This window comes from Cheilinus undulatus, linkage group 17, assembly GCF_018320785.1.
Source record: "Cheilinus undulatus linkage group 17, ASM1832078v1, whole genome shotgun sequence".
In the NCBI taxonomy this organism is placed as follows: Eukaryota; Metazoa; Chordata; class Actinopteri; order Labriformes; family Labridae; genus Cheilinus; species Cheilinus undulatus.
This window is the reverse complement of record NC_054881.1, coordinates 19906519-19930826: the sequence shown is the minus strand read 5'-3', so window position 1 is coordinate 19930826 and position 24308 is coordinate 19906519. Positions and strand designations below refer to the sequence as shown.

The 24308-nt window shown below is 39.5% G+C and overlaps 1 protein-coding gene across 1 annotated transcript in view; it reads right to left on the bottom strand.

Moving 5' to 3' along the window:
* The window catches only part of whrna (whirlin a), a 241157-nt gene extending 217268 nt beyond the window's left edge, over nucleotides 1–23889 (bottom strand). The window contains exons 1-2 of the mRNA XM_041811492.1: nucleotides 23832–23889; nucleotides 20976–21999 (exon numbers count right to left, since the gene is read on the bottom strand). Of these exons, the coding sequence (XP_041667426.1) occupies nucleotides 20976–21719 (744 nt within the window). The 5' untranslated portion in view covers nucleotides 21720–21999; nucleotides 23832–23889. The remainder of the gene's footprint in view (nucleotides 1–20975; nucleotides 22000–23831) is intronic.
* Between the last annotated feature and the right edge of the window lie 419 nt (nucleotides 23890–24308).

Sequence of the window (24308 nt, the reverse complement as noted above, 5' to 3'; positions counted from 1 at the left end):
GTTTTCTTTTAATACAGTGTTTAACTTTTATTTTAAATATTTAGTTTGCTTCAGGAGCACTGTGGTACTGTTGGTTGTTGACATTTATAGCTGCCGTTTTTACAGTTCGCTGCAGTTTAAAAATATTACATTTCTTGCTGCTAGCTGTTTCCATGTGAAGCCAGCACAAAGTTTAGATAAATTTATTGGTAATAATAATAAGTTTTAATCATTTTAAAGTGTTTTTGGTCTATCAGTAAGAAATACAGTTTCAAGTTCACTAGAGCTTTGTGTAACCTTAATACCAACCAAAACAATAAGAACACTAAAAATACTTCTGTAAAATACTGAATCTCATATCGGGTATCGGTACATATGGACTAGAAATAGTCAATCAGTCCATCTCTACTTCTTCATCTTATATAAAATGTGTTTTGTTGGAAATTAACCATTCAATTCTTTGGTAACAGCAGAAAAAAACTGAATGTGGAAGTTCCGCACACAGAGATGGGATCAACCAGTCAGGGATGTTCATACAACACTCCAGAATTTTGGGTAATGTAATGCCGTTGACCTAGATAACAAATAAATCATGTTTTTCTTAAAACAAAGCGGATAACATACAACCTTATGTCCTTGATATGATCATATTTTATTGTTTCACACTCAGGTAGCTCATGGTAAATCTATCTTGAACGGTTATGGCATCATGGCTTATAAACTAATCTGACCAAGCAGCACTGACTGACTAATGAGGCTGATAAGGGAAACTGTCTGACTTGTATCATTTTCTACGTTGTCTACACATCAATCTTTAAATTCTTTTCAATATTTGTCAGCACAGAATTAATGAAAGTGTTATGTACTTCAGATGATCATTTCAGAATCATCAAAGCATCCTGTATTAAAGACGACTCAACAATATGGAAATAATGATATAAATATACATGCAATCATCATTGATCGTCATGCTTTTATTCACTTATTTATCAATTGCAGTAGCTGTCATACTAAAACTAATGGAAGTTAAAATGATCAGTTGATTTAACCTGCTGTAACCTTTGTTCCACAGTTATGTGATGCAGACAAAACTTTATTATTCATCCATCCATCTTGTTACTGCTTCCTGTATCTCCCTCTGCCAACTCCTCATTCCGCAGCCAAAGCATCTAAAAGCACTCAAACCCTCCTGCCCTCCCTCCTGATTAAAATCCTGAGAGCCTTGCACTTTTAAACTTTGTGTTGGTGCACTGCACCGACCCGGACTGAACCTAACACTGTTAAACGCCTCTCTGTGAGGAAACTAAGTGTAGATCATGTTGGGGCCTGGCGTTGTGAGATGTTAGTTTAAGTATGCTGTTGTAGGTCAAGCGTCTCACACCACAGAACTGGATCTGTGCAGCTGCTGGAAATGTTCTTCTGTCCTTGAGGCAGAGAGTTCAAGCTGCCAAAAAATTTCAAGAGAATAAGCGCTGACCCTCCAACTTTTAGCTGTGACTGACTTCATACAGCCAAAAACACATTCCCTACTGGAAGCTGGCCAGTGTGGGCCGTTAGCCGAGTAATTTTTTTGGCCAATGGAGCAAAGAGGTGCTAAGTGTCTTGCTCAAGGGCACCACAAGGGTGGTTTTCAGGGTGGCACTGGTGCACTCTGTATTAATCAGAGCTGGTCCAAAAATTCATTCTGCTCCTCTTCATTACAGGACTCTGCTGCAGTTGTTGCCCTAAAATCAATAAACAGTATTTTAATAGAACTATTTTCCAGTTCAGTGACTCACATTAAAGATGCAGCGCTTGAATTTGTCACAAAACCCCAAACCAACTCTACACACTCTTCCAAAACACTGGTGAACTAAGAGGAAATCAAGTTTATGGAGAGTGACTGAAGGGTTTTTAATCATTTAAAAACATTTTGTGCAAGTCAAGTCTTTTTATGACAAGTAAATGTTACACCAAAGTAAAAACATTCGAAGCAGCCCATTTAATAAAGCACAAGAAGAATATCTTGGCTTCTGTTGTGCACTGAAATAATACCTATCCACATTTTTAAGGCTTCTGTCAATCCTAATATGACCAGGCTTATTGCTAGTAGGAATGTCAGTGATTAGGCAGCTAAACCATCAAAAGTCAGACCCCTTGGTAATTGCCTCAAGTTTGTTAAACTGATTTCAAATCATTTTAAACAGTTCAGGTTCACAGTCCTGCACAAACACTCAATCTGGGACACAGCTGCCAACCACTAGTAACCCCTGCAGCTGTTTTAATGACTACTGCCTTTTAGCTACAGCACAATCTGATGTAAACAATGATGAACTGATAGCACTAATATTTGCCATAGGAACAGTGCAGTTTAGCACTATTTTAATCTAAAAAATATCCAGAAGCTGTCACCTTTAACCAAAGCACTGTGTGGCAAAATTCAGTACCAGAATGTGGAGGAAAACAGCAAAGAGCTGCACACTGTAAACCTTATCAATACAAAAATTGATACTTTACTATTTTCTAATGTAAAAATAAGACAATATATTTTAAACTGAGTCATGATTCCATCTGATTTATATTACTGAATAAACACTCTGCAGCTTCATAATTGCATTTATTGAAGATTTTCATCAAAAAGAATTTCATTTTCTTCACAATAGACATTTAAACACATCACATCATTTTATTTAGATTCACCTAATCGTCAATTTTACCAAGCTGACCTTGAACACATCATGATGTAACTGTCTTTCAGCTCATTAAGACTGCTAATTTCCTTTTATTCTGCTGATCTCACCATGGATTTCAACATTGGAGTAATATTTTTAACTAACAGACTTGCTACAAAGTTGAGAGAACTTTTCAACACTGATCTCAGCAGATAAAGAGAAAAACTGGTAACAACTGAAGCCTTTGTTATGAGTGTTATGAGTAGTTTTCAAGCCAACAGTTCATGGTGGGGCTGGGAAATATGGATCAACAATTATACCTCAATATCTTTAACCTCAATGGTGATTTTCAGTGTAAATCTCTATATATTGATTATGTAAGAAAATATAAACAGTCAGCTCCATGAAATGTACTGTCACACTCATATATGGCTCACAGGTCCTGCTGGGACACATGAAGATAGCTTGAAGTGAGTCACATTTGCAAGCTGCATAACAAGGCTCATGTGGACTTTGGTGTACATGTTTGCAAAATTCTCTGGCAAATAATCAGGACTCGGGAACTGGTATCTCAGCTCAATCATTTTAAGCAGCTTCATAAAATCGCCTGATCAATGGTTGTAACAGGGGCCATGTTTTAAGCAATATAGTAATGTCACCCCACTTTTTACCTTTGATTGCTGAAGAGGCTTTGGGTTCAACGTTGCAGCATGTAGTTTTACACAATATTCGTACTGTACTTTGCACTGTTGTTAATGGTGGAAGGGATTCATATGACTGGAACCTTTAGATGCAACATGTTTTTGGCGCTCTCTACAGTTGGGAGAGTTTTCTTTTTGCAGACTAGCTCTTCTCCTGCACTGCTCCCATCTTTGTTTGCAGCCATGTTGTCCTGCTCGCTACATACAGGTATTTTTGCTGTGAATCAGCAGGGGTGTTTTTAAGTTTCAGTTTTGTTCAGGGGGAGAGAGGAGGGGCAGGGTGACTGGAGACAGGCAGTGTCAAGTCAAGAAGACAAGCTGGTGGTTGAATGGAAGAAATGTATAGTGTTAGTTTGACTTTATCAATATAATAGATAATCTCTTATACTATATCTCATGTAGAAATATATTGACATACTTCAAAAAACTCATTTTATCGACCAGCCCTAGTTCAATGAGCATTAACAGCTACAAAAGCTCATTCTGATGACAAGGGGAAGTTTACACAACCCAAGCAACATTTGAGAGCCAACTGAAGGGTCTGTTCATTTCACCACAATTCCACTTCTGCAGCTTTTACAGTCACTAGATAAGATATATTCACTGTCTAATGGAGACTGCATTCTCTTTGCCACTTACAAAATGCACCTTTCTCACAAATCAGAGCCTTGCAGACACCCCCATGATTTACACATAAGTTATCTGTATGCAAGCGCACATTCTCCAATAAATGAGCCTCTCATGAAACACAATGCATGTTTATGTGGACCAGTGGGGTTTCAGAGGCTCTAAAAGAGGACTACAGTCTGTAAATAGATAGTCTGGTCTATTTAGTAAGCTCTTTTTAACTAAGTGGATGTGTTGAGCAAGCATGCTTTATCTTCTTTCATATTCAGATATTCACACACAACAGCAGACAGCTCTTAAGACAGAAAATCACTCCTGAATGCTATTTGATGAATTAAGGGTTAAGTGTTCTGCTCAAGGGCAAGTTAGAAGAAGCTGCTGTGAGACAGGAATGATGAAAGAAATTATTCTCTTTTGCTGGGATTTGAGCAGCATGACATTTGTGCTGTGTGGAGCTGAGCTGTCTAACCTTTGGGGCGCCGTAGGCAACAATCAACCCTGTGTTTACACAGAGATGCACTCCAAACTTTAGAGACTGGGTTGACAAATCTGCTGCTCAAGCACAATCACACAGATACAGTACAACATGAGTACATCAACAGAAGCCCAGAGGCCAGGCCTAAAGGCACTGAACCATATTCTCTCCACACTGCTCAGCACTGTACTGAATCAGCCGAGCGACTGTAATTCAGTGCCACAGCAGACACGGACACTACCTGGTCGTGCAAGGGATCACAAATCTCACAGGACGAATCAGATCAGGGATTTTTGTCTCGGATCGAGTTATTTTTCAGATGGAAATAACAAGAGGATTTATAATAGAACTTTTCTCCTCCTCAGCTAGCAACGAATCAAAGTGTGTATTTTAATACGAGGCAGCATCTCTCCATGAATTTTAATCATGTATCACATCCTTGGTTGTCTTCACTTTGGGCTATAAACATTGTTACAACTCAACAAATCCAGTAGCTATAATTATTTATTAACTAAGTATCAAACTCAGAATAAACAGTGTGCTGGTGCCAAAAGTTAGAGTTTATGCTTGGTTCATAGTGCAAGAGTGAATCTACCACTGATAAATACAACTACAGAATAAAACATGCTATGTTACATTTCTTGCTTTTGTCAGCCATAACCTCCAGCTGATACATAATAAACTAGAAAAGCACTCAGAGTGCAGACCTCCGCCATTAGCCCTATCTCCCAACAGTGAAGAATCCTTTAAAAACATTCCTGGATCCAGACAGTGATCCAGATCACTCCCAAAATCTAATTTGCCAATTACTCCTTCCCTAGTTGGGTGGAGTCACGGTGAAGCAAAGCATCAGCTTCGCTATGTGTGGACTGTCATGGCAGAAGCATTGCCTGCCTAGCCAACAGATGCACTGACAGTCTCACCCATGGTCTCACTGGACGACTGAAAGCCATGGCAGAGGATGAATAGTCCTCTATTCCTCCCAGCATTTTGAGTATTCTCGCTACAATTCGCTGTCTTTCTCTCTGTTAAGCTCCGACTCGTCTCCTCGACCGGGCGTGCGTCTTTCAAACTCTATAAACTCAAAAACTTTGAATAGAAAGACACCAGAAACATGCTGCTGGGATTGAAGTAAGTCACATCCGCCATCTCTGCGTGTGAAGCGGTAACAGTGCAGACCTCCGCCATTAGCCCTATCTCCCAATAGTAAAGAATCCTTTAAAAAATTCCTGGATCCAGACGGTGATCCGGATCAGTCCCAAAATCTAGTCAGTTCTTCCTTATGCCATTTCTGACATTTCCTGAAAATTTCATGAAAATCCATCCATGACTTTTTGAGTTATGTTGCTAACAAACTAACAAACAAACTAACAAGCTAACAAACTAACAAACCCACCTGATCACATTACCTCCTTGGTGGAGGTAATAAAAACATGGTGAGATGAAACTAGGATAGGTTAAAAAGTGTTTGGAACAACATAACAATACATACATCACAGAAAATATCAGCAATTTACAACACGCTTCTATAAAAGACACTTGAAATAGAGGATTGGGCTACCCCACTATGTTGGCCAATCCACAGAACGCAGTTCAAATCAAAATCAAAAATTCACTTCAAGCAGGCTGTTGTGTGGTAGTCATCTGTCCATCTGCCAAGACAAGATCTTAGATGGCTCAACATTCATACTGTGACTAATTTTAAGATACAAGCAAATACATAGTTGTTCAAGGAAATGATACAGCACTGTACCATTAAGAAACTTGGGGTTAACACCTCTTGTGAATTATAGAATTATAGCAAAGAAACTTTAAAAGAAAATCTCCAAAAAAAAAAAACTACATTTCTCCCAACTTTCCATTCCTTGCTCTGATTTTCAGACACCCTGCCAGCTCTTCAAAGAGGCTGTTTGCAAAAAGACAGTTTGGAGATCCAAAACACTTCCAACTCAGTCCCATTTGCAAACTTTCTGAGACATACTTAAAGACAGTCCTTCTAGTTGAAGGCTTTTTGTCTTGGCACAAGGAGAAATGAAATGTATCTATTAAGGCACTATGTATAATGTTAGTGTAGCCTGTCTGTCAGACACAGAGGAGAACTCAAACTTTCACCTGTCAAGCTCCAGAATGATTTTCTCTAACTGTCTGCATTTTTCAGCCTTTTCCCTTTTCATGAGGTCGTGTGAGAGCACTAAATCTTGGCAGAAATTCTTGGCAGCTGGTCCATCTCTACAGAAAAAAATATATATATCAAGAAAGCTTTTAAATCAATTTGACCCATCTGGAATTTATTTCCTCAGACATAGCCAAAGATGTTTCATGAGCTGTCAGAAGCTCCCAAAGGCTAAAGTAGACTAACTCAGACATTTCCTTGAGGTGTTCCAGCATAATTTTCAGAATCCAGAAACAAATGTTGTCTTTTATTTGAGCTCATATTGCTGTCTTGTAGTTTTAGACTCTTGGGTGGAGTGGTCTGCAGATACACTGAAAAATTGATGAAAATGTTGGAGACCAGCAGGGTGTACTGTCCTTTTCTCACTAGAAACTGAACCTAGTTTAGCAGAAAGCAAAGAAAGCCAGTGAAATTAACTGATACACAGTCACATTAGACAGGGCTAAAACATGACGGTCCACTTGTTCTAGGCATTGGTAGTGTTTGGCTAAGTTAAAAGTGGTTAAATTAAATAGGAAGGTGCAGCATGTGGTGACACTGGTGTGACATGAGAGCTGAAAAATGATGGAGTCTGAGAGGCTGCAGATAGACTATTCTGAGGTCAACATTTATCAAGAACTCCACCTCTGAGGCTGTCAAAGAATCAAACTGCTAAATGAATATGGGTGTTAAAATTAATCACTTTTATAAAGCATCACAGTGCAGGAGTGCATTGATACAGTACAGATCATAATCGATTATGTCATACTGACACCATTAGTGGATTTGCCATTTATTTATTTTGGTTCATAATCTAAACTCAGGCGGTCCACTGTGAGGACTACAGTTTCTGTAGATATGGGGCACATGAACACAAAGACTGCGACAGGGTTTCTTAAACAGTTGTACATTGGTTTAAAGTAATCTGTCAAACAAAAAAAACCCTGTTTTCTGTGAATAATTTTGTCTTTGCATACTTAAATGTAAAGTATGGTGTGCAGGGGTCTGTCTTAGGACCTGCTTTATACATGCTTCCTTTGGGGCACATTATAAATAGCAGTGTTTTATATGCTGATGATATACAGTTTTACAAGATTATTGAATCCAAAGAGTCTGGTATGCTGGTAAGATCTGGATATCACATAAATTTTCTGATGATATTCTGACAATACAGACAATTTTGATTGGACCACAGCACATGATTTAAGTCCTGGTTCCTTTCTTGATGATGACAAACCTGCTACAATATATCTGGTCTGACCACGGGGACTTTGAGCAGCACACAACAAAGCTTATGCAGTCTTGTTTTTAACAACTTAGAAATATTTCTGGAGCTCATAACTTCTATTTTAGTGTTTTAACGCTGGCTGTTGATTTTAAGATTTTTCTGATCACTTATAGAGCTCTTTGTGGCCTTGATCCCACCTAAATATCTAACTTTTGTACGATGATATACTTTGTTATCAGAAGTGGAAATTAGTAGTTTTTTGGGGGAATTTATAATTTTTTTTAGCACATTTTAGAATCAATACTTTAACTTCTACTAAAGTAAGTTTAAACCAGAGTAACTGTACTTTTACTTGAGTACAATACTCTTTTACTTTTTCCACCTATGTCCAATTCAGAGTAGCACACATTTCCACCATGCATGAAGCTGTCCACAGAGTTAGGGTTCTGTGACCTTAGGTATTCCTAAAGGTGCATATTGTTCATCAGTATACTCAGTATACTTTGTACTTTTTCAGCCTCTGTATGCTGTAAATTAACTGACACATACATTGATATTGGGGAGAAGTCTTCTTGTTCTTCCAAACACCAGACTGAAAACAGAAGGAGACAGATCGTTCATATTGGAATGATCTAAGGAGTCTGTTTCAAATCTCTTCTAAACACATAATCTTATTGGCCAACCTGTCCTGATTTTAAATTGTTTTTAGTTTTTACAAGAATTTTACATTTTTCCTGAAATAATTTATTTCATTTAGAGTTTTTTAAAATGTTTTTATGTCCTAAAATGTTAAATGTTAATCTTCCCTTTTCTCATGATTTTATGACCTCTTTGATTAATGTTTTCATCCCCTAACCCAAACCCAAACTGTCCTTGTAAAACACTTTGTTGCTTTAATTTTTAAAAGTGCTCCATAAATGAAGGTTATTATTACCATATAGGTTACCAGGCCCCTGATTGTTTCCATTGTAAAGACATTTATGTTGGCATGATCTCTAAAAACCTTTACAAGCAATAAAAAAGGAGATCATATTTATCAAACTGTTCGTCTGGATTGAGGTAAAGGAGACGTGCAGTAATTTTGAAAACTGAGGATGCCACCAATCTGAATCTATCACCATCATATCATTTTTTGACAGGTTAATTTTAATTAAACTGAACTGTGACACCATTGAAAATGCCCCGTTTAGGGCATTCACTCCACTGACAGATAGACTTTTACAAGGGAAATTTGCTGCACCTGAAATATGCCTCTCTTTGCACAACATGCCTTTAACTCCATGCACACAAACTCTCACACACCAGTGGTTCAGCCTTTAGTAGCATCTTTGCACGAAACTTTGACATGCAGGCTGGAGGAGCCAAATGATGCATGTGAAATGATCTGTTTGGGTTGTTTGTGGTGCTGCAACATCCTATTTTAAAGGGCTTCAGAGAAAACTAAGAAACAGGGATTTCATTGCATGAACTATCTGAAGATCCTTAATCCAAATGTAAGGATGTTTCTTGCTCAAAAAATGGTAAATATTCAAGGTAACTTGAGTATTTAATTTTAGAATCTACCTTCTTTTATTTGGAGCCCACTTATGATAAAACATTTGGAAATTTTTCTCCTGGTCGTGTGCTAACTAACAGCAACAAACATTGCTTTGCAGGTTTTGGTGTTAGACACAAACTTCTGTTAGGACTGCAGAGTCAGCTCCAAGCAATGAATCAATTAATACGTGCCCCGAGTTTAATGAAATTCCTATCTGCCTCTCACCATCTAATCAACACACCACCCATTAGTCGGCTGAAGAGCTGCTTCAGGCCAATCAGCTCCCATTTCTCTGACTAGTGGCCGAGTCTTTGCATGTCAATGTGCCTGGCAGCGACCCAGGTGTCAACCCAGTGAATTTAGACCGGTCAAGGCTTCATCTGTTTTTAATCCTCAGTCCCTCTGGCCCCTTTGCAGGGTGTTCATAGCAGCAAATCCCCCAAGAACACAAAGAACAACAGAAGAAAGTTCACCAAAGTTAGACAAGAAGACAGAGCGATGTTCCCCAACAAGGTCACCCCAAACTTTCTCATCTTCCTTTCAAGGTGTTTGTCCTTTAGTGTCCCCTATACACCATTACTCTGCCTTTTGCTTCTCAGACTTGGAACCAATTAGAATAAGAAGTCGGTGAGACAGGCAGTGTGCAGCTGATGGAAAAGGGAAAACTGCTTGTCTTGGAGTTGTCGAGACTCTGGCTCCAAAACAACTAGATTTATGTCCCTATCCCCATCCCATCACATCTCCCAACTGTCCAGCACAAGTAAAAGATAACTCTAAATGCTGACTGGGTAGCTAACCTTGGCAGTGACTCCAGGGACCAGGGCCAAAGTAGGCTCTTAGGAAGAGGAGAGAGTCAGAGACAGAAAGAAATACAGCTGTAAGCCCTTGATGTGTCCCCTGGGTCGAACAACAATCTGCTGCTTTCAGCGACCATCCCCGAACTCATCAGGAAACACAGGTTTGCTAAAGTGGAGCGGATTAAGTTTAAGTAGAGGTATACAGAGAGGGGAAAACATTGGGAATGAATAATATGCTAGGAACAAAATAAGTTGCAGACTTATCTAAGGCAAAATTTGCTGTTTGTGTGGGATTAGTGGTTGATTTTGGTGGGCGTGTGCCAGGGGAAAAGGAGAGTGTCTTTCATGCGATTTTCTGTCTGACTGAACAAATTATACTGTATGAGGAGTTTATAGTTGGTTCATTGGCTTAAAACTTTCCTCTGGGGCGTGCTTATACCTCGCTTGTTAGAGTGAGTACCCTCACTATTGAGTCCTATCAAAACAGCCAAATACTCAGTCAATAATCAGCCCTCTCTCCTGCTCCTCCTTTGTCATTTTGTATTCAGCTACTGGGCAAAATGACCTGTACTTCTTTTATTTTAACTGGTTTGATCTTTTAAATTATTTTTTATGTCTTCAGAATATGTGCTTCTTAATCGTTTTTCCCCAGTTGTTAGGTACTAATTGTGTTAGGAGTCATTATGACCAGCTTTATCCCTGCCTCTGCGAAACACTTTGTGTCTTGGATTACCCCACAATTGAAGTATTTTACCAGGGCTATCAGCATTAATGGGTTAATCGTGATGCAATTTAGGTCCAGAAATGAAAACAATTTGAAAATCACATAAAGCCAATAGCATTTTGTTTTTGTAGGTGCACCATAGTTCAGCTACCATATCAGATAAAATGGGAGTAAAGGCGTAACAAAGAACAGCTTCACTTTTAACCTTAACTGGAAAAGAACTAAACTGAAAATCCTGAAAAGTGTAATGTTGTCACTTTACTGGAAATCATTAGATGTCACTGAGTCATTTTACACATGCACTCCTGCATATATCTTTGTGTATTACAGTGTTAAACACTGTTTTCACAGAATAAAAGCACTCTGAAGTTTTCTCATACCTCTAATTCATTGTTAGGTTGTATCATTACATCTCTTTGACTACACTGATACGCAATCAAAGCACTTGTAACCTCCATATTTGCACAAACAATGGCTGTGCCACAATCTGCTGGGGAATCGTACTGTCGTACTGTTGTACTGTTGTACTGTTGTACTGTCGTACTGTACTCCCTCCCTAGTCAATCAGAGCAGCTCCACTGCCTGCGCTCCAGTCTGGCACCTGGGCGTCCCTGAAGTGTCACTCAGCTCCACTTCCTTGGATATACGTTTCAAGTCTATTTCTGGCGCTGGCCGCTGCCAAACCGCGTCAATCCACGTAGACCAGATTGATCAAAACAGCTGGAAAAAAATGTGCAAAGTATCCAGTCAACATCAAAACACAACACGATGCACGGACTCCTAATAGTAAATTATCACTGTATCAACATTATGTTTCATCCTGCAGCACAAGCAAAAGGTTATTGGGAGGTCAGTGGGTCAAAGAGCTACAACAGCACAATAGACAAGAAAAAGTTAACTTTGGAGGTAAAAAGCCACAGAATTTTAACTCCATAATGCACTCACCCACAGCAGAAGCAATTAAATCATGGAATCATGTTGAAATGAACAGCAAATCAACTCCACAAGAGGCAAATTAATCCGCTGCTTACATACTATTCCTGTGTGAGCCCACAGTTCGCCCCTGATCTCTGCCCTCTGGCCCTCCAGCACTCTAGACATGCTGTCAGCATGCGAGGTCACTGGCCTTTGGTTGGAGCAAAACTGCTTCACTGCAGAGCGTGGCAAAGTCATTGTATGGGATATTGTGTGTAAGAACTGCTCCACATTACAATATAGACCTAAAAATGTTTTGAGTGCATTTAAAAATGCCATTAATCATGATGAACTACAAAAGTCAGAAAATACTCATGTTACTGTTTATTAGTAGTCATCTTTCTGTTCATGTGATGAATTCTCCCTTTTTTATTCAACCTGAACTAAACCAGAAGCAAATAAATGTAATCAAAAATGTCTTTTTAAAGAGTGTCATGGCCAAGACGGGCAACACCAAAGTTACAAAGTTTTAGAAAAACAACAGCCAGCCGTACATGATACATTTAGACTGTAAGATCCAGAATATTAAACCCCATGGAACTTAAGCCACAGTCTGGGTCCCTTTTCAGTCTCCCAAGGGGAAATGGATTCAAACTGCCAATTATAATCTAACAAGGGAGAAAAGTGGTTGAAAGTAGTGACAAACCCTGCCATTTTGTGTTATGTTATCCAACAAGTTCTGAATAGTGAAGTGGCTGCTTGCCGTACACAGTGAATGAGGTAATTTGTCAATCGCATTAGGTCTCATTCAGTGTGTGAAAGTGGTAGCTGCACATACATGGGGTATGAAATTGCATGTTCCTATTCTGGTATGTAAGTTTACCCTGGTATAAAAGCCACAACCAACTTTTTAAATTAAAAATCAGCTATTAAAAGTGAGTTTATACACTGGACTCTCCAGTCTGCATAATTGAAAAACTTTGCCACAATTAAAAATATATCATGATAGCATCAACAGCCTGATGTGCCTGCCTATCATTTCACAATTTTCCTGACTCATTTGAAACCACCATAAAAGAATCCAATGAAATCAGTTTATAAAGTTGTAGGTCTTTTGCAGATTTTTTCCAAGAACAGAGGAGCAGCACCTTTGAACACCGTTTATCCAAGTTAGCGAAAGGCAAGAAAAGTTCCTAGGATCAAAGACGGTAAGTTCCTTTGCTCTTCTCAGTCATTTAGATTAGAAGGTTTGGTTACAGCCGCTTTTTAAGAAAAATATCTGTTTCAATGTTGAAATTTTCCACTGTCTCTCAAATGAACTCTAAGCTATCTGCTGGGAAAACAGCATGCAGTATGTTTATCAGAGCTGTTTGCATTAAAAAAGCTCCCCTTGCTAATGCTGTAAACAGGGTTAATAAGAGTGCTGACAGTGAACAAGCAGTGTTTTGAACTTTTAAATTATCCTGGAGCAGAGTTCAGTTAGAGGTGAGGAGACTGGATCAGATGTGATCGCTGTCACAGCTGGATTCATCAAAAGAGCGTCCAGACTGCAACTTATTCAAAGGCAACATTTCATATGTCTAAAGTGCCAGAGGCTGAAAGTCTAAGAGCTGTTTCCAGACATACCCTGAAGCATAACATGTCTGTGAATGTAAAATAGATATAGATTGCTTAATGCATTAGGATATGTCATGTGAAATCATTAAACTCTTAATGAAGTATGTGTGGGCTGTGGGCAGTGGGTGGCATTGTTGCCTCACAGCAAGAAGATTCCTGATTCAAATTCTTGTCAAAAAGGGACTTTTCGTGTGGAGTTTGCATGTTCTTGCCATGTATGCATCAATCTTGTGCTAAAATTGAGACCAGTCCTCTCATTCAGTGAAAGCTGGAATTGGCTCCAGCCCTCCCCATGACCCCAAACAGGATAAGTGGTGTGATAATGGATGGATGGATAAAGTATGTGTATTACAGTTTTGTGCTATGTTTGTATGACGTATGCTGTAACACTGATTCATGTATTGACTTTTTTGTCATGTAGGCTGTTCAAACAAGGAGTGAGTGCTTTAGAATCAATTAACAGCTCAATAGTCTGCCTACAACTCACTCTGATAAAATGGTTGTATAACATGCTGTAAGGTGAATATCTGTGTTCATCGTGTTTAAAGTTGTTATCTGAAAGATTCTCTTAGAAACATCTGTAGGGTCAATATCTATGCTGAATGATGTAAAACAGTGTTTATAGAGGCTCTAGCCTATTGACCCTTAAACCTACTATAATTAGATCAAAGTGTTTGCTGCCAATGGTATCAACTATATGTGATATTACTAGAAAGTGGAAGTATTTAGGAACAACAGCAACCTATGTAAAATCACAGAGAGGGGTCGACGACTGCTAAGGCGCATGTTGTGTAAAAGTCACCAACACTCCGCTGATTCCATAGCTGAGGAGTTCTAAACTTCCACTCGCATTAATGTAAGCACAAAAACTGTAGGGCTAGAAATTCATGTATTGGGTTTCCATGACTGAGCAGCTGAATGCAAGCCTCACATCACCAAATACAGTGCCAAGCACTGGATGGAGTGGTGTGGAGCACAGACACAGAACTGTGAAGCAGTGGAAACGTGCTCTATGGAGTGACAGATTAAGCTTCTCTGTTTGGCAGGGATATTTGTATGCTTCAGGATACCAAGAAATTTTGGACAACGCTATGCTTCCAACTTTGTGGCAACAGTTTGGGGAAGGGCCTTTCCTATTCTAAAATGACTGTGCCCCAGTACACAAAGCAAGAACTATAAAGACATGGTTTGATGAGTCCAGTGTGGAAGAACAACTGGCCCACCGAGAGCCACAAACTCAACCCCACTGAGCACCTTTGGGATGAACTGGAATGGAGATTGCGACCTTGGTCTTCTTGTCCAACATCAGTGCCTGGCCTCTTAAATGCTCCGCAAATTGAATGGGCACAAATCCCACAGACACACTCCAAAATCTTTTAGAAAGCCTCCCAAGAAGATAGGAGGTTGTTATATCTGCACAAGGGGGACCAACTCCATGTTAAAGTACATGCATTTGAACACAATGTCATTACAGTCCCTGCTGGTGTAATGGAATACTTTTGTCTATTAAGTGTATATTGGCATCATTTTGGCTAAAATGAATTTGTAAATATCAGCAGTATGGTGCATCCCTACAACAGGCGTGTCAATGTATTGACAATAAAGCTTCATATTTGATACATTTTTATATTTTTTGTGGTTTGTGCAAAAAGTAAAACATTCAGCTCCCCTCTGTTATAGTCCTGTACCCAATTAATTTACAACACCATGTACAATACTTTATAAAACAGCTGTTTTACAAGTGCCTTTTGCCCTCTCTACCAAAGAATAAACAAAATTGTGTTGTATTTTTTTGCTAAACTTTGGCTCCACTGTGTGAATTTGTAATGAAGAACTCATTTGGCCTAGCGGACGAAGGTTAAAGTGATTACAGTTCTGAAAGCCCCTAATAACATTTACTCTAAACCAAGAAGGTATAAAAATAACAGACGCTACCATTACTGACCTCAGGGGGGATTTTATCTGGGACCGACTTTCTTTACTGTTGGCTGCTTGCCTGCAATGTCAGCCTGATAACAGCTGAGCAGCAGTGGGAACAGTATAACTAGTAGTAAGAATAGCTTACAGTACTATACCAGAGCTATTATGGATGACTCAGAGGTGGAATAATGGCAGAACAATCATGGAAGAAGGCTTTACAAGCTCTAACAGAGTTACATCAAGTAAAGGGAAGGAAAAAACATCAGCTGAATTCACCTTGGCTTTCACTCCCTCTTAGCATCAAAACTAACACAGCTAAGAAAGCCCTGCACTTAAACAAAACACTACAGTTATTCATGTACAGTAGAGCGATCAATATCCTTTACTCTGCAGATGAGAGACAACGTAACGTGGAGAAAATTGATTGTAAAAACCACAGACGGTTAATTCCGTCATTAGTATTCTATTGGCACAGCTGGAGATAACATTCAGTAGGAAGTCCGGAGACTTTCTGCTGCTGTCTTGTGAAAGAATTCAGTCCAAAGAGCAGATTTAGGGAAATACAGAATTACTCCATCATGCATCATCAGGCTGTGAATCAGCTGTTAAACTTTTTTTGAGCAGATGAAGCACTTAAGTGTTTTATGCCATTACAAAATTCAGCAAAATACAATTATTAAAGGGAAATGAAAACATAATTTATTTCAAAGTTGGGGGGCTGGGCTATGAAGTCAAGTTCAACTAAAAGGATCTTTGCTGCAGGATATAAATATGTCTGTTAATGTACTAAGGACCTTGACCCTGCAAAGCCTTCTATGTATTATAAAATAGGCAGTGAGGGGATGAAGGCAAATCAGAATGAACATGTTCTCATCTCTTTTTATTAGTCAAAAGCCTGCAGGTGCAGGATTCTGATTTTTTTTAAAGTACGTGCCCCCCTTTATGGCTGAGTCCCACATAAAGTGAATTACAAAAATCCACATGGGAGGAGATAAAAGCCTGGACGACTCTTTTAAGATCAGTGAGGGTTAGAAAGGACTTAATATGAGCTATAATCCACGTCTGTCAGAGGGAACAAAGTGGTGACCTTTCAGACTACAGACATATAATTATGATTATATAAAAGCTCATACACTTTTTCTGCTTATTAGTCTATGTCAACACAGCACTGTATCCCATTTTTTTACTGGAAATCATCAGTGGAACTGAAAAATTGTGATACCTGAGTGGATTGAGATTAAATTATCTGTGTCTGTGAAAGTCTCACTTTTTTCATAGAGACTTCACCAAGCAGGTAGCAGAAGAACACTGCTAGAAATACTGCTCTCTTCAAATACTTATATAATAGGACAAAAGTCAGGTACTGCAAAATACTCATAAGGATGGACCTTTTTCTTGTAGATACCCTGATTGATCAGTTACTGATCACTATCCATGATTTTCATTAAAAATACATGACTGGTAGATCTCAATTAATGCTTTTAGTCACTGATCACCAGAACTGATCACCTGTGGTTGATACATTGGTGTCCATGGCTGAAAGAAGCGTTGTGTAGACAGTGTAGGGTAATTATATAGGCTAATTAAACTGCCAGCCAATAACTGTTAAGTACATTAGCCTTGTGAATGAAATGAAATGGAAATGCAGCACTTTGCCATGATTAAGATCTCTAAAATTTTCTATCAAGTCCAGTGTTAAAATCCATGTTGAAACCAGCAGGATAAAGCCACTTCAGTTTGCGATTGTTTGCAATTGTTATCATTCTTTCGCAGCAGAGATTATTCCTCATTAATTTTTTGCAGAATTTTAGAAATGATGAGATAGCATCACCCATCTGAGCCTCCAGGTGGGTGATGGGATGGTGGTGAGTTGAAAGCAAGAGCATAGAACTGATTCAAATAGAAGCTGGCAACAGTAAGGTAGAGGAGCTGGATTCTTGCAGTTTAAATAAACCACAAGATTTTAAGGATGTTTGTCAGGTGATTAGGTTATGATGCATGTTTGGTGTGTAATCAGAAAAGTTTAAGTTGTCTACTTGTTGGCAGGCATCGCTCCGTTTAGCTAACAAAAAGAGGTGATATACCGAAAGAAAAGTCCTGATAGGTTGATAGCTGATCAAAACTTGCTGATATTTATTTGAAAAGCACACAATCTAAAGTAATGATTTTTACAGGCAGCCATTTCCATATCCTGCAAAACATACATTTAAAATTGTGTCTGACTACTTGAACTGTTCCAAAAACAGTCAGATTCATCACAGGGTCATTGTGTCAGTGGGTATCTCATGTCAGGCTGTAATGTAAGGCTGCAACAAACATTTATTTCAATCTACAATTCATTGATGAATCATTCATTCATTCATTCAACCTTTATTTAATGTCGAGATGCCATTGAGAGCATGCTCTCATTTACAATGACGTCGAGAGTACATTAAAAATATATATGCAAGACAATAAATAAGCAAGGAGAAAGAAACACAAATGCAAATAGACATCGATACTTGAGAATAAGTGAAGCACAGTTTAAAAACAGTTACAAACATGTACATAGTAGTTCCTTATCATCACTCAGATGCAGATGAATCAGATGCTTTATTCTAGCATGGTGAATGTGCAGGTCACAACTTGTCCACGAGAGCGTTTTGGAGTTGTTGGATTGTGTATTTGATGAGTTTGATGAGGGAAAGCAAAAAATACCGTCTGCTTACATAGCGTTAGCTGTGCAGCTGGTATATCGGTCCCCCCAGATCTAGAAACAGCTTGCACCAACAACTAACGGAAACGAACCTATTACTAAGACTATAGGAATTATGGCAATGGGCGAATTTGCCAAAATGTTGAAGTATCCCTTTAATACTTTTTCAGTTTACTAATAATGATATTAATTAATCACTAAAATTGATCACATGAAATGGAGGAATTATAACAATGTTTCACTTGACTGACTGTATGACACTTGTTGCATTTCTCCTCTGAGGTTTTTGTACTGCTCTGCTAGACAAAGTAGGTAAAAGGATTATCAGGTTATGCTGCCATCTGTAGGAGGTACCAGGACACTACAGAGCTAAGTAGACAGACCAACCAGTATTTTCTGTAACAAAACAGAAAATATTATCAGTATCAGTATTAAAAAAGGCAGATCTCACTCAGAGATTATAAATATCAGACAAACATGAGTGGTGCATACCTAGCTACAAGAAATACATGTGATGTAGCCTAATACTGACAAAGGTCAAGCTCTAGGGCACCAGTTAAGCTCAGTAGGTAGAGCAGATACTCATATAGAGGCTATAGTCCTTAACACACTGGTCGCCCATTCTCAGTCTCAGTGCTAACATGTCTTCCTCCATTCTCCTCCCATATTTTCCTGTCTCTTTTCAAAAAGCCCCAAAAATAACCTTTAAAAAAAAATGTCAAGCTCTACAAAATGTTCAATATCAAATCAGGCCATTTTACCAGTCAGGAGTTCACAGAATATCTCTCTGAAGAAAAATCATTACATACAAAGCAAAAGCAGAGAGCATGAGTTTGATTTTCCAGATGCTTTAAAACACACTTGAACCTTGTTACAGAACTACAATATGAACCACTGTTATAAGAGAGCATGGGCATGAGAGCGTGAAAAAGAGCAATCACATAATCGATCAGAAAAATTGGCGTGGAGCAGAGGGAAAAAGGCAACAGCAGCAGAGGGATGGAGAGAAAAAGAACAGTTGGATGTATTTTCAGCACCACAGACAGCTCACATGGCCCATAAAAGCCAAGGACCTCACAAGGTTTCCTCTAAATCAATCCCCACTGTGCACAAATCAGACATGCTCTTTTATCACCCCATTTGCTAATAGGCTTTCTTAACACTATGCAGTATTGACAATAATGCACTATGGGCACAGTCTTAATTCTTAAGTTTATGGCTTCAGAGCACAGGGCCAATAGCAGCCGCCCCTTCATGAGTGTACACACAGAAACACACTCTCCTCTATGTAGCAGCTGCTATGAAGGGTCTGGTTACATGCATGCTTTCGAGTAGGGGTCTCTGTATTGAACACATACTGCACAGCTGTTGGAACAATGGCTGCACTTTTTTCTACACATAACCAGTTAATTCATGTTATTTTCATGTTTCAGCTGATGAATTGTTTGGACTGTAAAATGTCAAACAGTCAAGATGCAAACATTATTCATCAGAATTCTTAAAGGTCCAAAATTATGACTTTTAAATTACTTCTTTTGTAAAAACTACAACTTAAAACCCAAATATTTTTATTTACAACACAATAAACAGCAAGTTATTCAATGGGCAGACATGCACATATGATTTATAAGATTTAGGTGTACACACTCTACTGTCCAATGGTCGTACATGACCTGAGTGCTCACACTGTATGACAGAAGTCAGGACGGACTGTGACAAACATGAGTAGAGTTTCCTTTAAAAAGTCTCACACATGGAATTTGAAGCCTGATCTGTTGTCTTCAAATGGCTACAAACAGTGAAAAAAAAAAAAGTTCTAACCATTTCTGTTTTAAGAAGCACAACAAACACAACTAGCAGCTAAATAATAACAAATATCAGCTGAAAGTCTGCAGGTAGGCCTATTGCTGCCTGTGTATTTCCTTGATTAAAAGGGAGAGACATTAAAGAGGTATTCCAGCTGTTTTCATGGGGATTAAAGATGCTGTCCAACAGTTTACAAAGGAAAAAAATGCCCCAAAGTTTTGTAATCTGGTTGATTGTGGCTCAGAGCTCAAACATGCCAGAAATCCATCCAACGAGTCAGGAGCAGCTGGTTGGGCCGTCATGTCTGCCCTGTACACTGTAGGACTAATGTCACACTATCAGACTGAAAGTCGCCAAACCTCCTGATAAGAAAAAATTTGTGACTGAATTTATTAAAAACTGCACATTGTAAATGTTTGGCTTCACGACTGTGGAGAGTGAAAACAAAGTCAGAAGGGCTGACACAACTAACTGTGGAGCCAAAGCATCGCACTTTTTAATGAGTGAATTCTATCTGCAATTGGTGAAACCCAACACCGATACAGATAATCGGCCAAAAGCCAAATATTGGTGCTGATTATTGGTCAGACTCATAATTAGCTTCCAATGAAATGAGGATTTTCTGAGTGGGGATCCACAGTAAAGCAAAGTTTGTAAACCCCTGCCTGAAATAGCTATTTTCCAAAACTACATCCCCTCCAAACTATAATTAATGTGAAAAAGAACAACTCAACTGCTTTTTTTTCTTTGCAAATGATTTGCATCTATTTTAGCGTTGGCATTAAGTCACATGACTTAAGCACTTGACCTACCTCCCCCTCAGTCCCCTTCAGTGTTTCTCACAATAATAAGACACCCTCTTAATTCCTTCCCTCCCCCACATACAACCACACACAAAGGTTCAAAGCCAAATGCAGCTTTAACAAGCAAATAATTAGCAGAACCATGGCAGCTTTTAAGGCAAGTCATTGCTAGACATTAAAACAAATAGCCAAACACGCTTCCAGACACCAAAATCCTGGTGTTTAACTTCAAGAGACCCATTTTAGACAGCACTGACTGTGCTGCTGGTGTCTAATCTGCGTTATGAGGCTAATTGCAGGCAATAATCTATATCGACGTGATGGTTACGTACAGAAAAAAGAACTTACCTTCACGGCTTCAGCATGTGTAACTTTTTCAAAGACTTTGTCGTTAACTTTCATGATCTGGTCGCCGACCCGGAGTCCTTCCTTCTCCGCCAGACTTCCTGGTTCCACCAGGGACACATAGATACCGACCCCGTGCTCCGAGCCCCCCCGGATGCTGAAGCCCAGGCCCTCGTTGCTCTTGTGCCGCTTCATGGTGACCTGGCGCAGCTCTCCCGGCGGTTCGTGGATAAAGTTTCTCCCGAGCAGCGGCACCATGGGAGCTGTCCCCTCGCTGCTGGTGCTGAAACTGTCGGGGGAGCCTCGTAGCGCCACCTGGTACTCGGGCTGATTGTTTGGGGAGAACTGCCCGGAAGGAGTCGGGCTGGCGCTGGGGAAGTCACCCGGAGGGGGTTCAGCGGTGCCATTGCTTGCAACCAAATCCGATTTTAAGTAGAGGCCCTCCGAGGTGTACTGCTCGAAGAGGAGCTGATCAGAGCGGGGAATGACGAGCCGTAGCATGGGCAGAAGTTGCCTCTTGCTGGGCGCGTTCAGGATGACGTTCAGGGTCTGCACCAGGTCGTATACGTTCCGTTTGGAGTGGTACACGTTGAGGCAGTGGATGAACTGTTCCCTCTCGAAGTCGTTCAGCAGGAGGTTGAGAGCGTTGTGCAGCTTCTTCACGTTGGCAGATAGAGTCCGAGCGCTGGAGGCCACCGAGTTGGCCGAGGAGCTGAGCGACATGCGCTCCAGGTCGGTGCTGCTCATGCTGGCGGTGTGACCGGGGCACGGCGCCACACTGGAGCGGGTTAGAGAGCAGGCATTACGGGATGGGTGCACGGGATTAGACCGGCGCTTGGCATCACGATCGCTGGAAGACGTATACTCCGTTTCTATCCATGCTGTCTGGCTCAGACACTTTATCCACTTATTACTCTCTAGTTACCGAACAGAGCGATGGAAGAAGGAACTTCAGCAGAGTTCAGCTAGGGTTGGGCAACAGGGCCAAAAACCATAGCACACACCAGGTTTATCCTCTTATTTTTTTCTGAAAAGATAAACACAAAGCCAGCTCTAAGTCAGATCCACATGGAGAAATGTCAAAAGACACACAAGCACATTTATTACTAGCCAGATAAAATGTTAAAATACAGATCAGGATACAAGTCATCCACAAATCTTAAACTGTGTGACCATTATTATCTTCAACATAATAAAGCTGGTTCGCATCTGTGCTATCATAAAGGTATCAATATCATTAGATGTTTGAATTAGTGGTTTTCAACTGGTGGGTTGGGGCCTAAAAGTGGGTCACAGAGCCCTTCTCAACAGGTTCCCAATCTGTGATTTTTGGTGCAATTTGTTACTTATGTTTGTTTTCTCCTGTATGATTGTCCTGTCCCATGTCTTGTTCTGTCTGAGGTCAAAGTGGGCTATTTTCTATTAAATGAAGGTGATTGGATGGAAAATATCACCACCATTTATCAATGATGGTGATGATGGTGGGTCCAGAAGTTCAACCAGTTGAGAACCACTGATATAAATGCTCAGAACTTTAGATAGACGAAAAAGTTAAATGATTATTTACACAAAAAATCAGTTACATGCATGAAGCAGGGATACACAATATTATTAGCATATTTGTAACAGTTGACATTAGCTTAAGAAGTATGTCATAGGTGTCATCTCAACAAATGTAAAAAAAAATCAGCCAATATTGACAACCAGTACTGTATATCATCTGTAAATATTGGCATGTTAACTGCAAATACTGGCCTATTCCAGTTATTATCAGTTGTAGTTATCTACCTATATACTGCAAATATTAGTTTATATTGGCAGTAAATGTGGGCTAACATAAGATGTAAATATCAGCTTAAATCCACTGTGAATATGGCCTATGTTGGTGGTTGATTGTAAATATCAGCCTATCATGGCTGAAAACATTGAGAATATTTACAGTATTGGCATATATCAGCTGTAAATATGGCCTATTTGGATAGCTGATTGTAAATATCAGCCTATATCATCTGTACATATTAGCCTATCCCAGCTGTAGATATTAAAATATATAGACAATTTATATCAGATGATATCAGCTGTAAATATGGCCTATGTCAACTGTAAATATTACCCTATATTGGAAGTATCAGTCTGCATCAGCTGTAAATATTAGCATATATGGGCTGTAAATATTGAACTATAAAATAGGGAGTAAATATCAGGTGTAAATATGGCCTGTGTTGACTGTAAATATTACCTATAACACCTGTAAATATCAGCCTATATTGAATGTATATATTAGCCCATATCTACTAAAATAACAGCCTGTATAAATTGTAAATATTGGCTTATAAAGACAGAAAATATTGGCTTATGTGAGTCACAAAACTTTTTTCTACTCAAAATTTTCACCATTAATATGGAAATTAATGTTAAATGTCTGCATTTTAAGAAGACAGATTGCTTAAATGTATTTGGAATGTATAGAAAAATGAGTCACCACTTGTTGGTCAAACTATTTTATTCTTATAAATTGGGTAGATGGTTGTCATTGAGTGATTAGTCGGCTGTTTGACTGACAGCAGGTGCTTGTGGAAAAGTAGGCTACTTTAATGCGCCAAAATTTAAAAAAAATAAAATAATCTAAGACTAAACATTTGGAATAGATCATCTAGTGATTATGGCCATTGTTACTGTATCCTCTTTTCACTGTGCATATACTAGTAGGTCTGACATTTGTTTTCAAATCAACGTCCGCATGTCGCTGCTGGCACTGTCTAACCACACCGCTGACATATCTCCAAGACTGGAAACATTACCCAGCCCTAAGTCCAACTAATTCCATTTCACGGTTGGCGCAGATTAATTAACACTTACCGTAATTTAGATATCACTAATTGAATTCAGCAAACTTCAAGAGGGCACTGCTGCAGCGGGGCTGAACATGCAACAGCCTCGTGGAAAGTCGCCTGTCTCCGTCACAGAGCCTTAATGAGCCTCGTAAAGAAGCTCCCAGCCTTCGTGTCATTAGCTGTGCTCTTGTTTTCCAGGTGGTCAGGTGCCGAGCCGAGCAGAGCCGAGCCGATCCACCGCTTCTCTGGTGTTTACCTCAGCACCAACGAACACAAACACAGCTCAACGGCGAGAAATAAAACAGCACAAGTTAAACCGACTCTGTTCACCGTGTCCAAGTCTACGAGGACAGAAAAGATAATTCCCCAAAGTTATTTCTGTGCTCCTGCTCAACGTCCCGGCGACTTCCCAGTATCCCGTTCGGGTCCAGGTTTTAGTTCCGAACGACGTCAAGTTAACAGAAAAAGCTCTCCACAAGTGTTACACAGACCCAAGCACGTG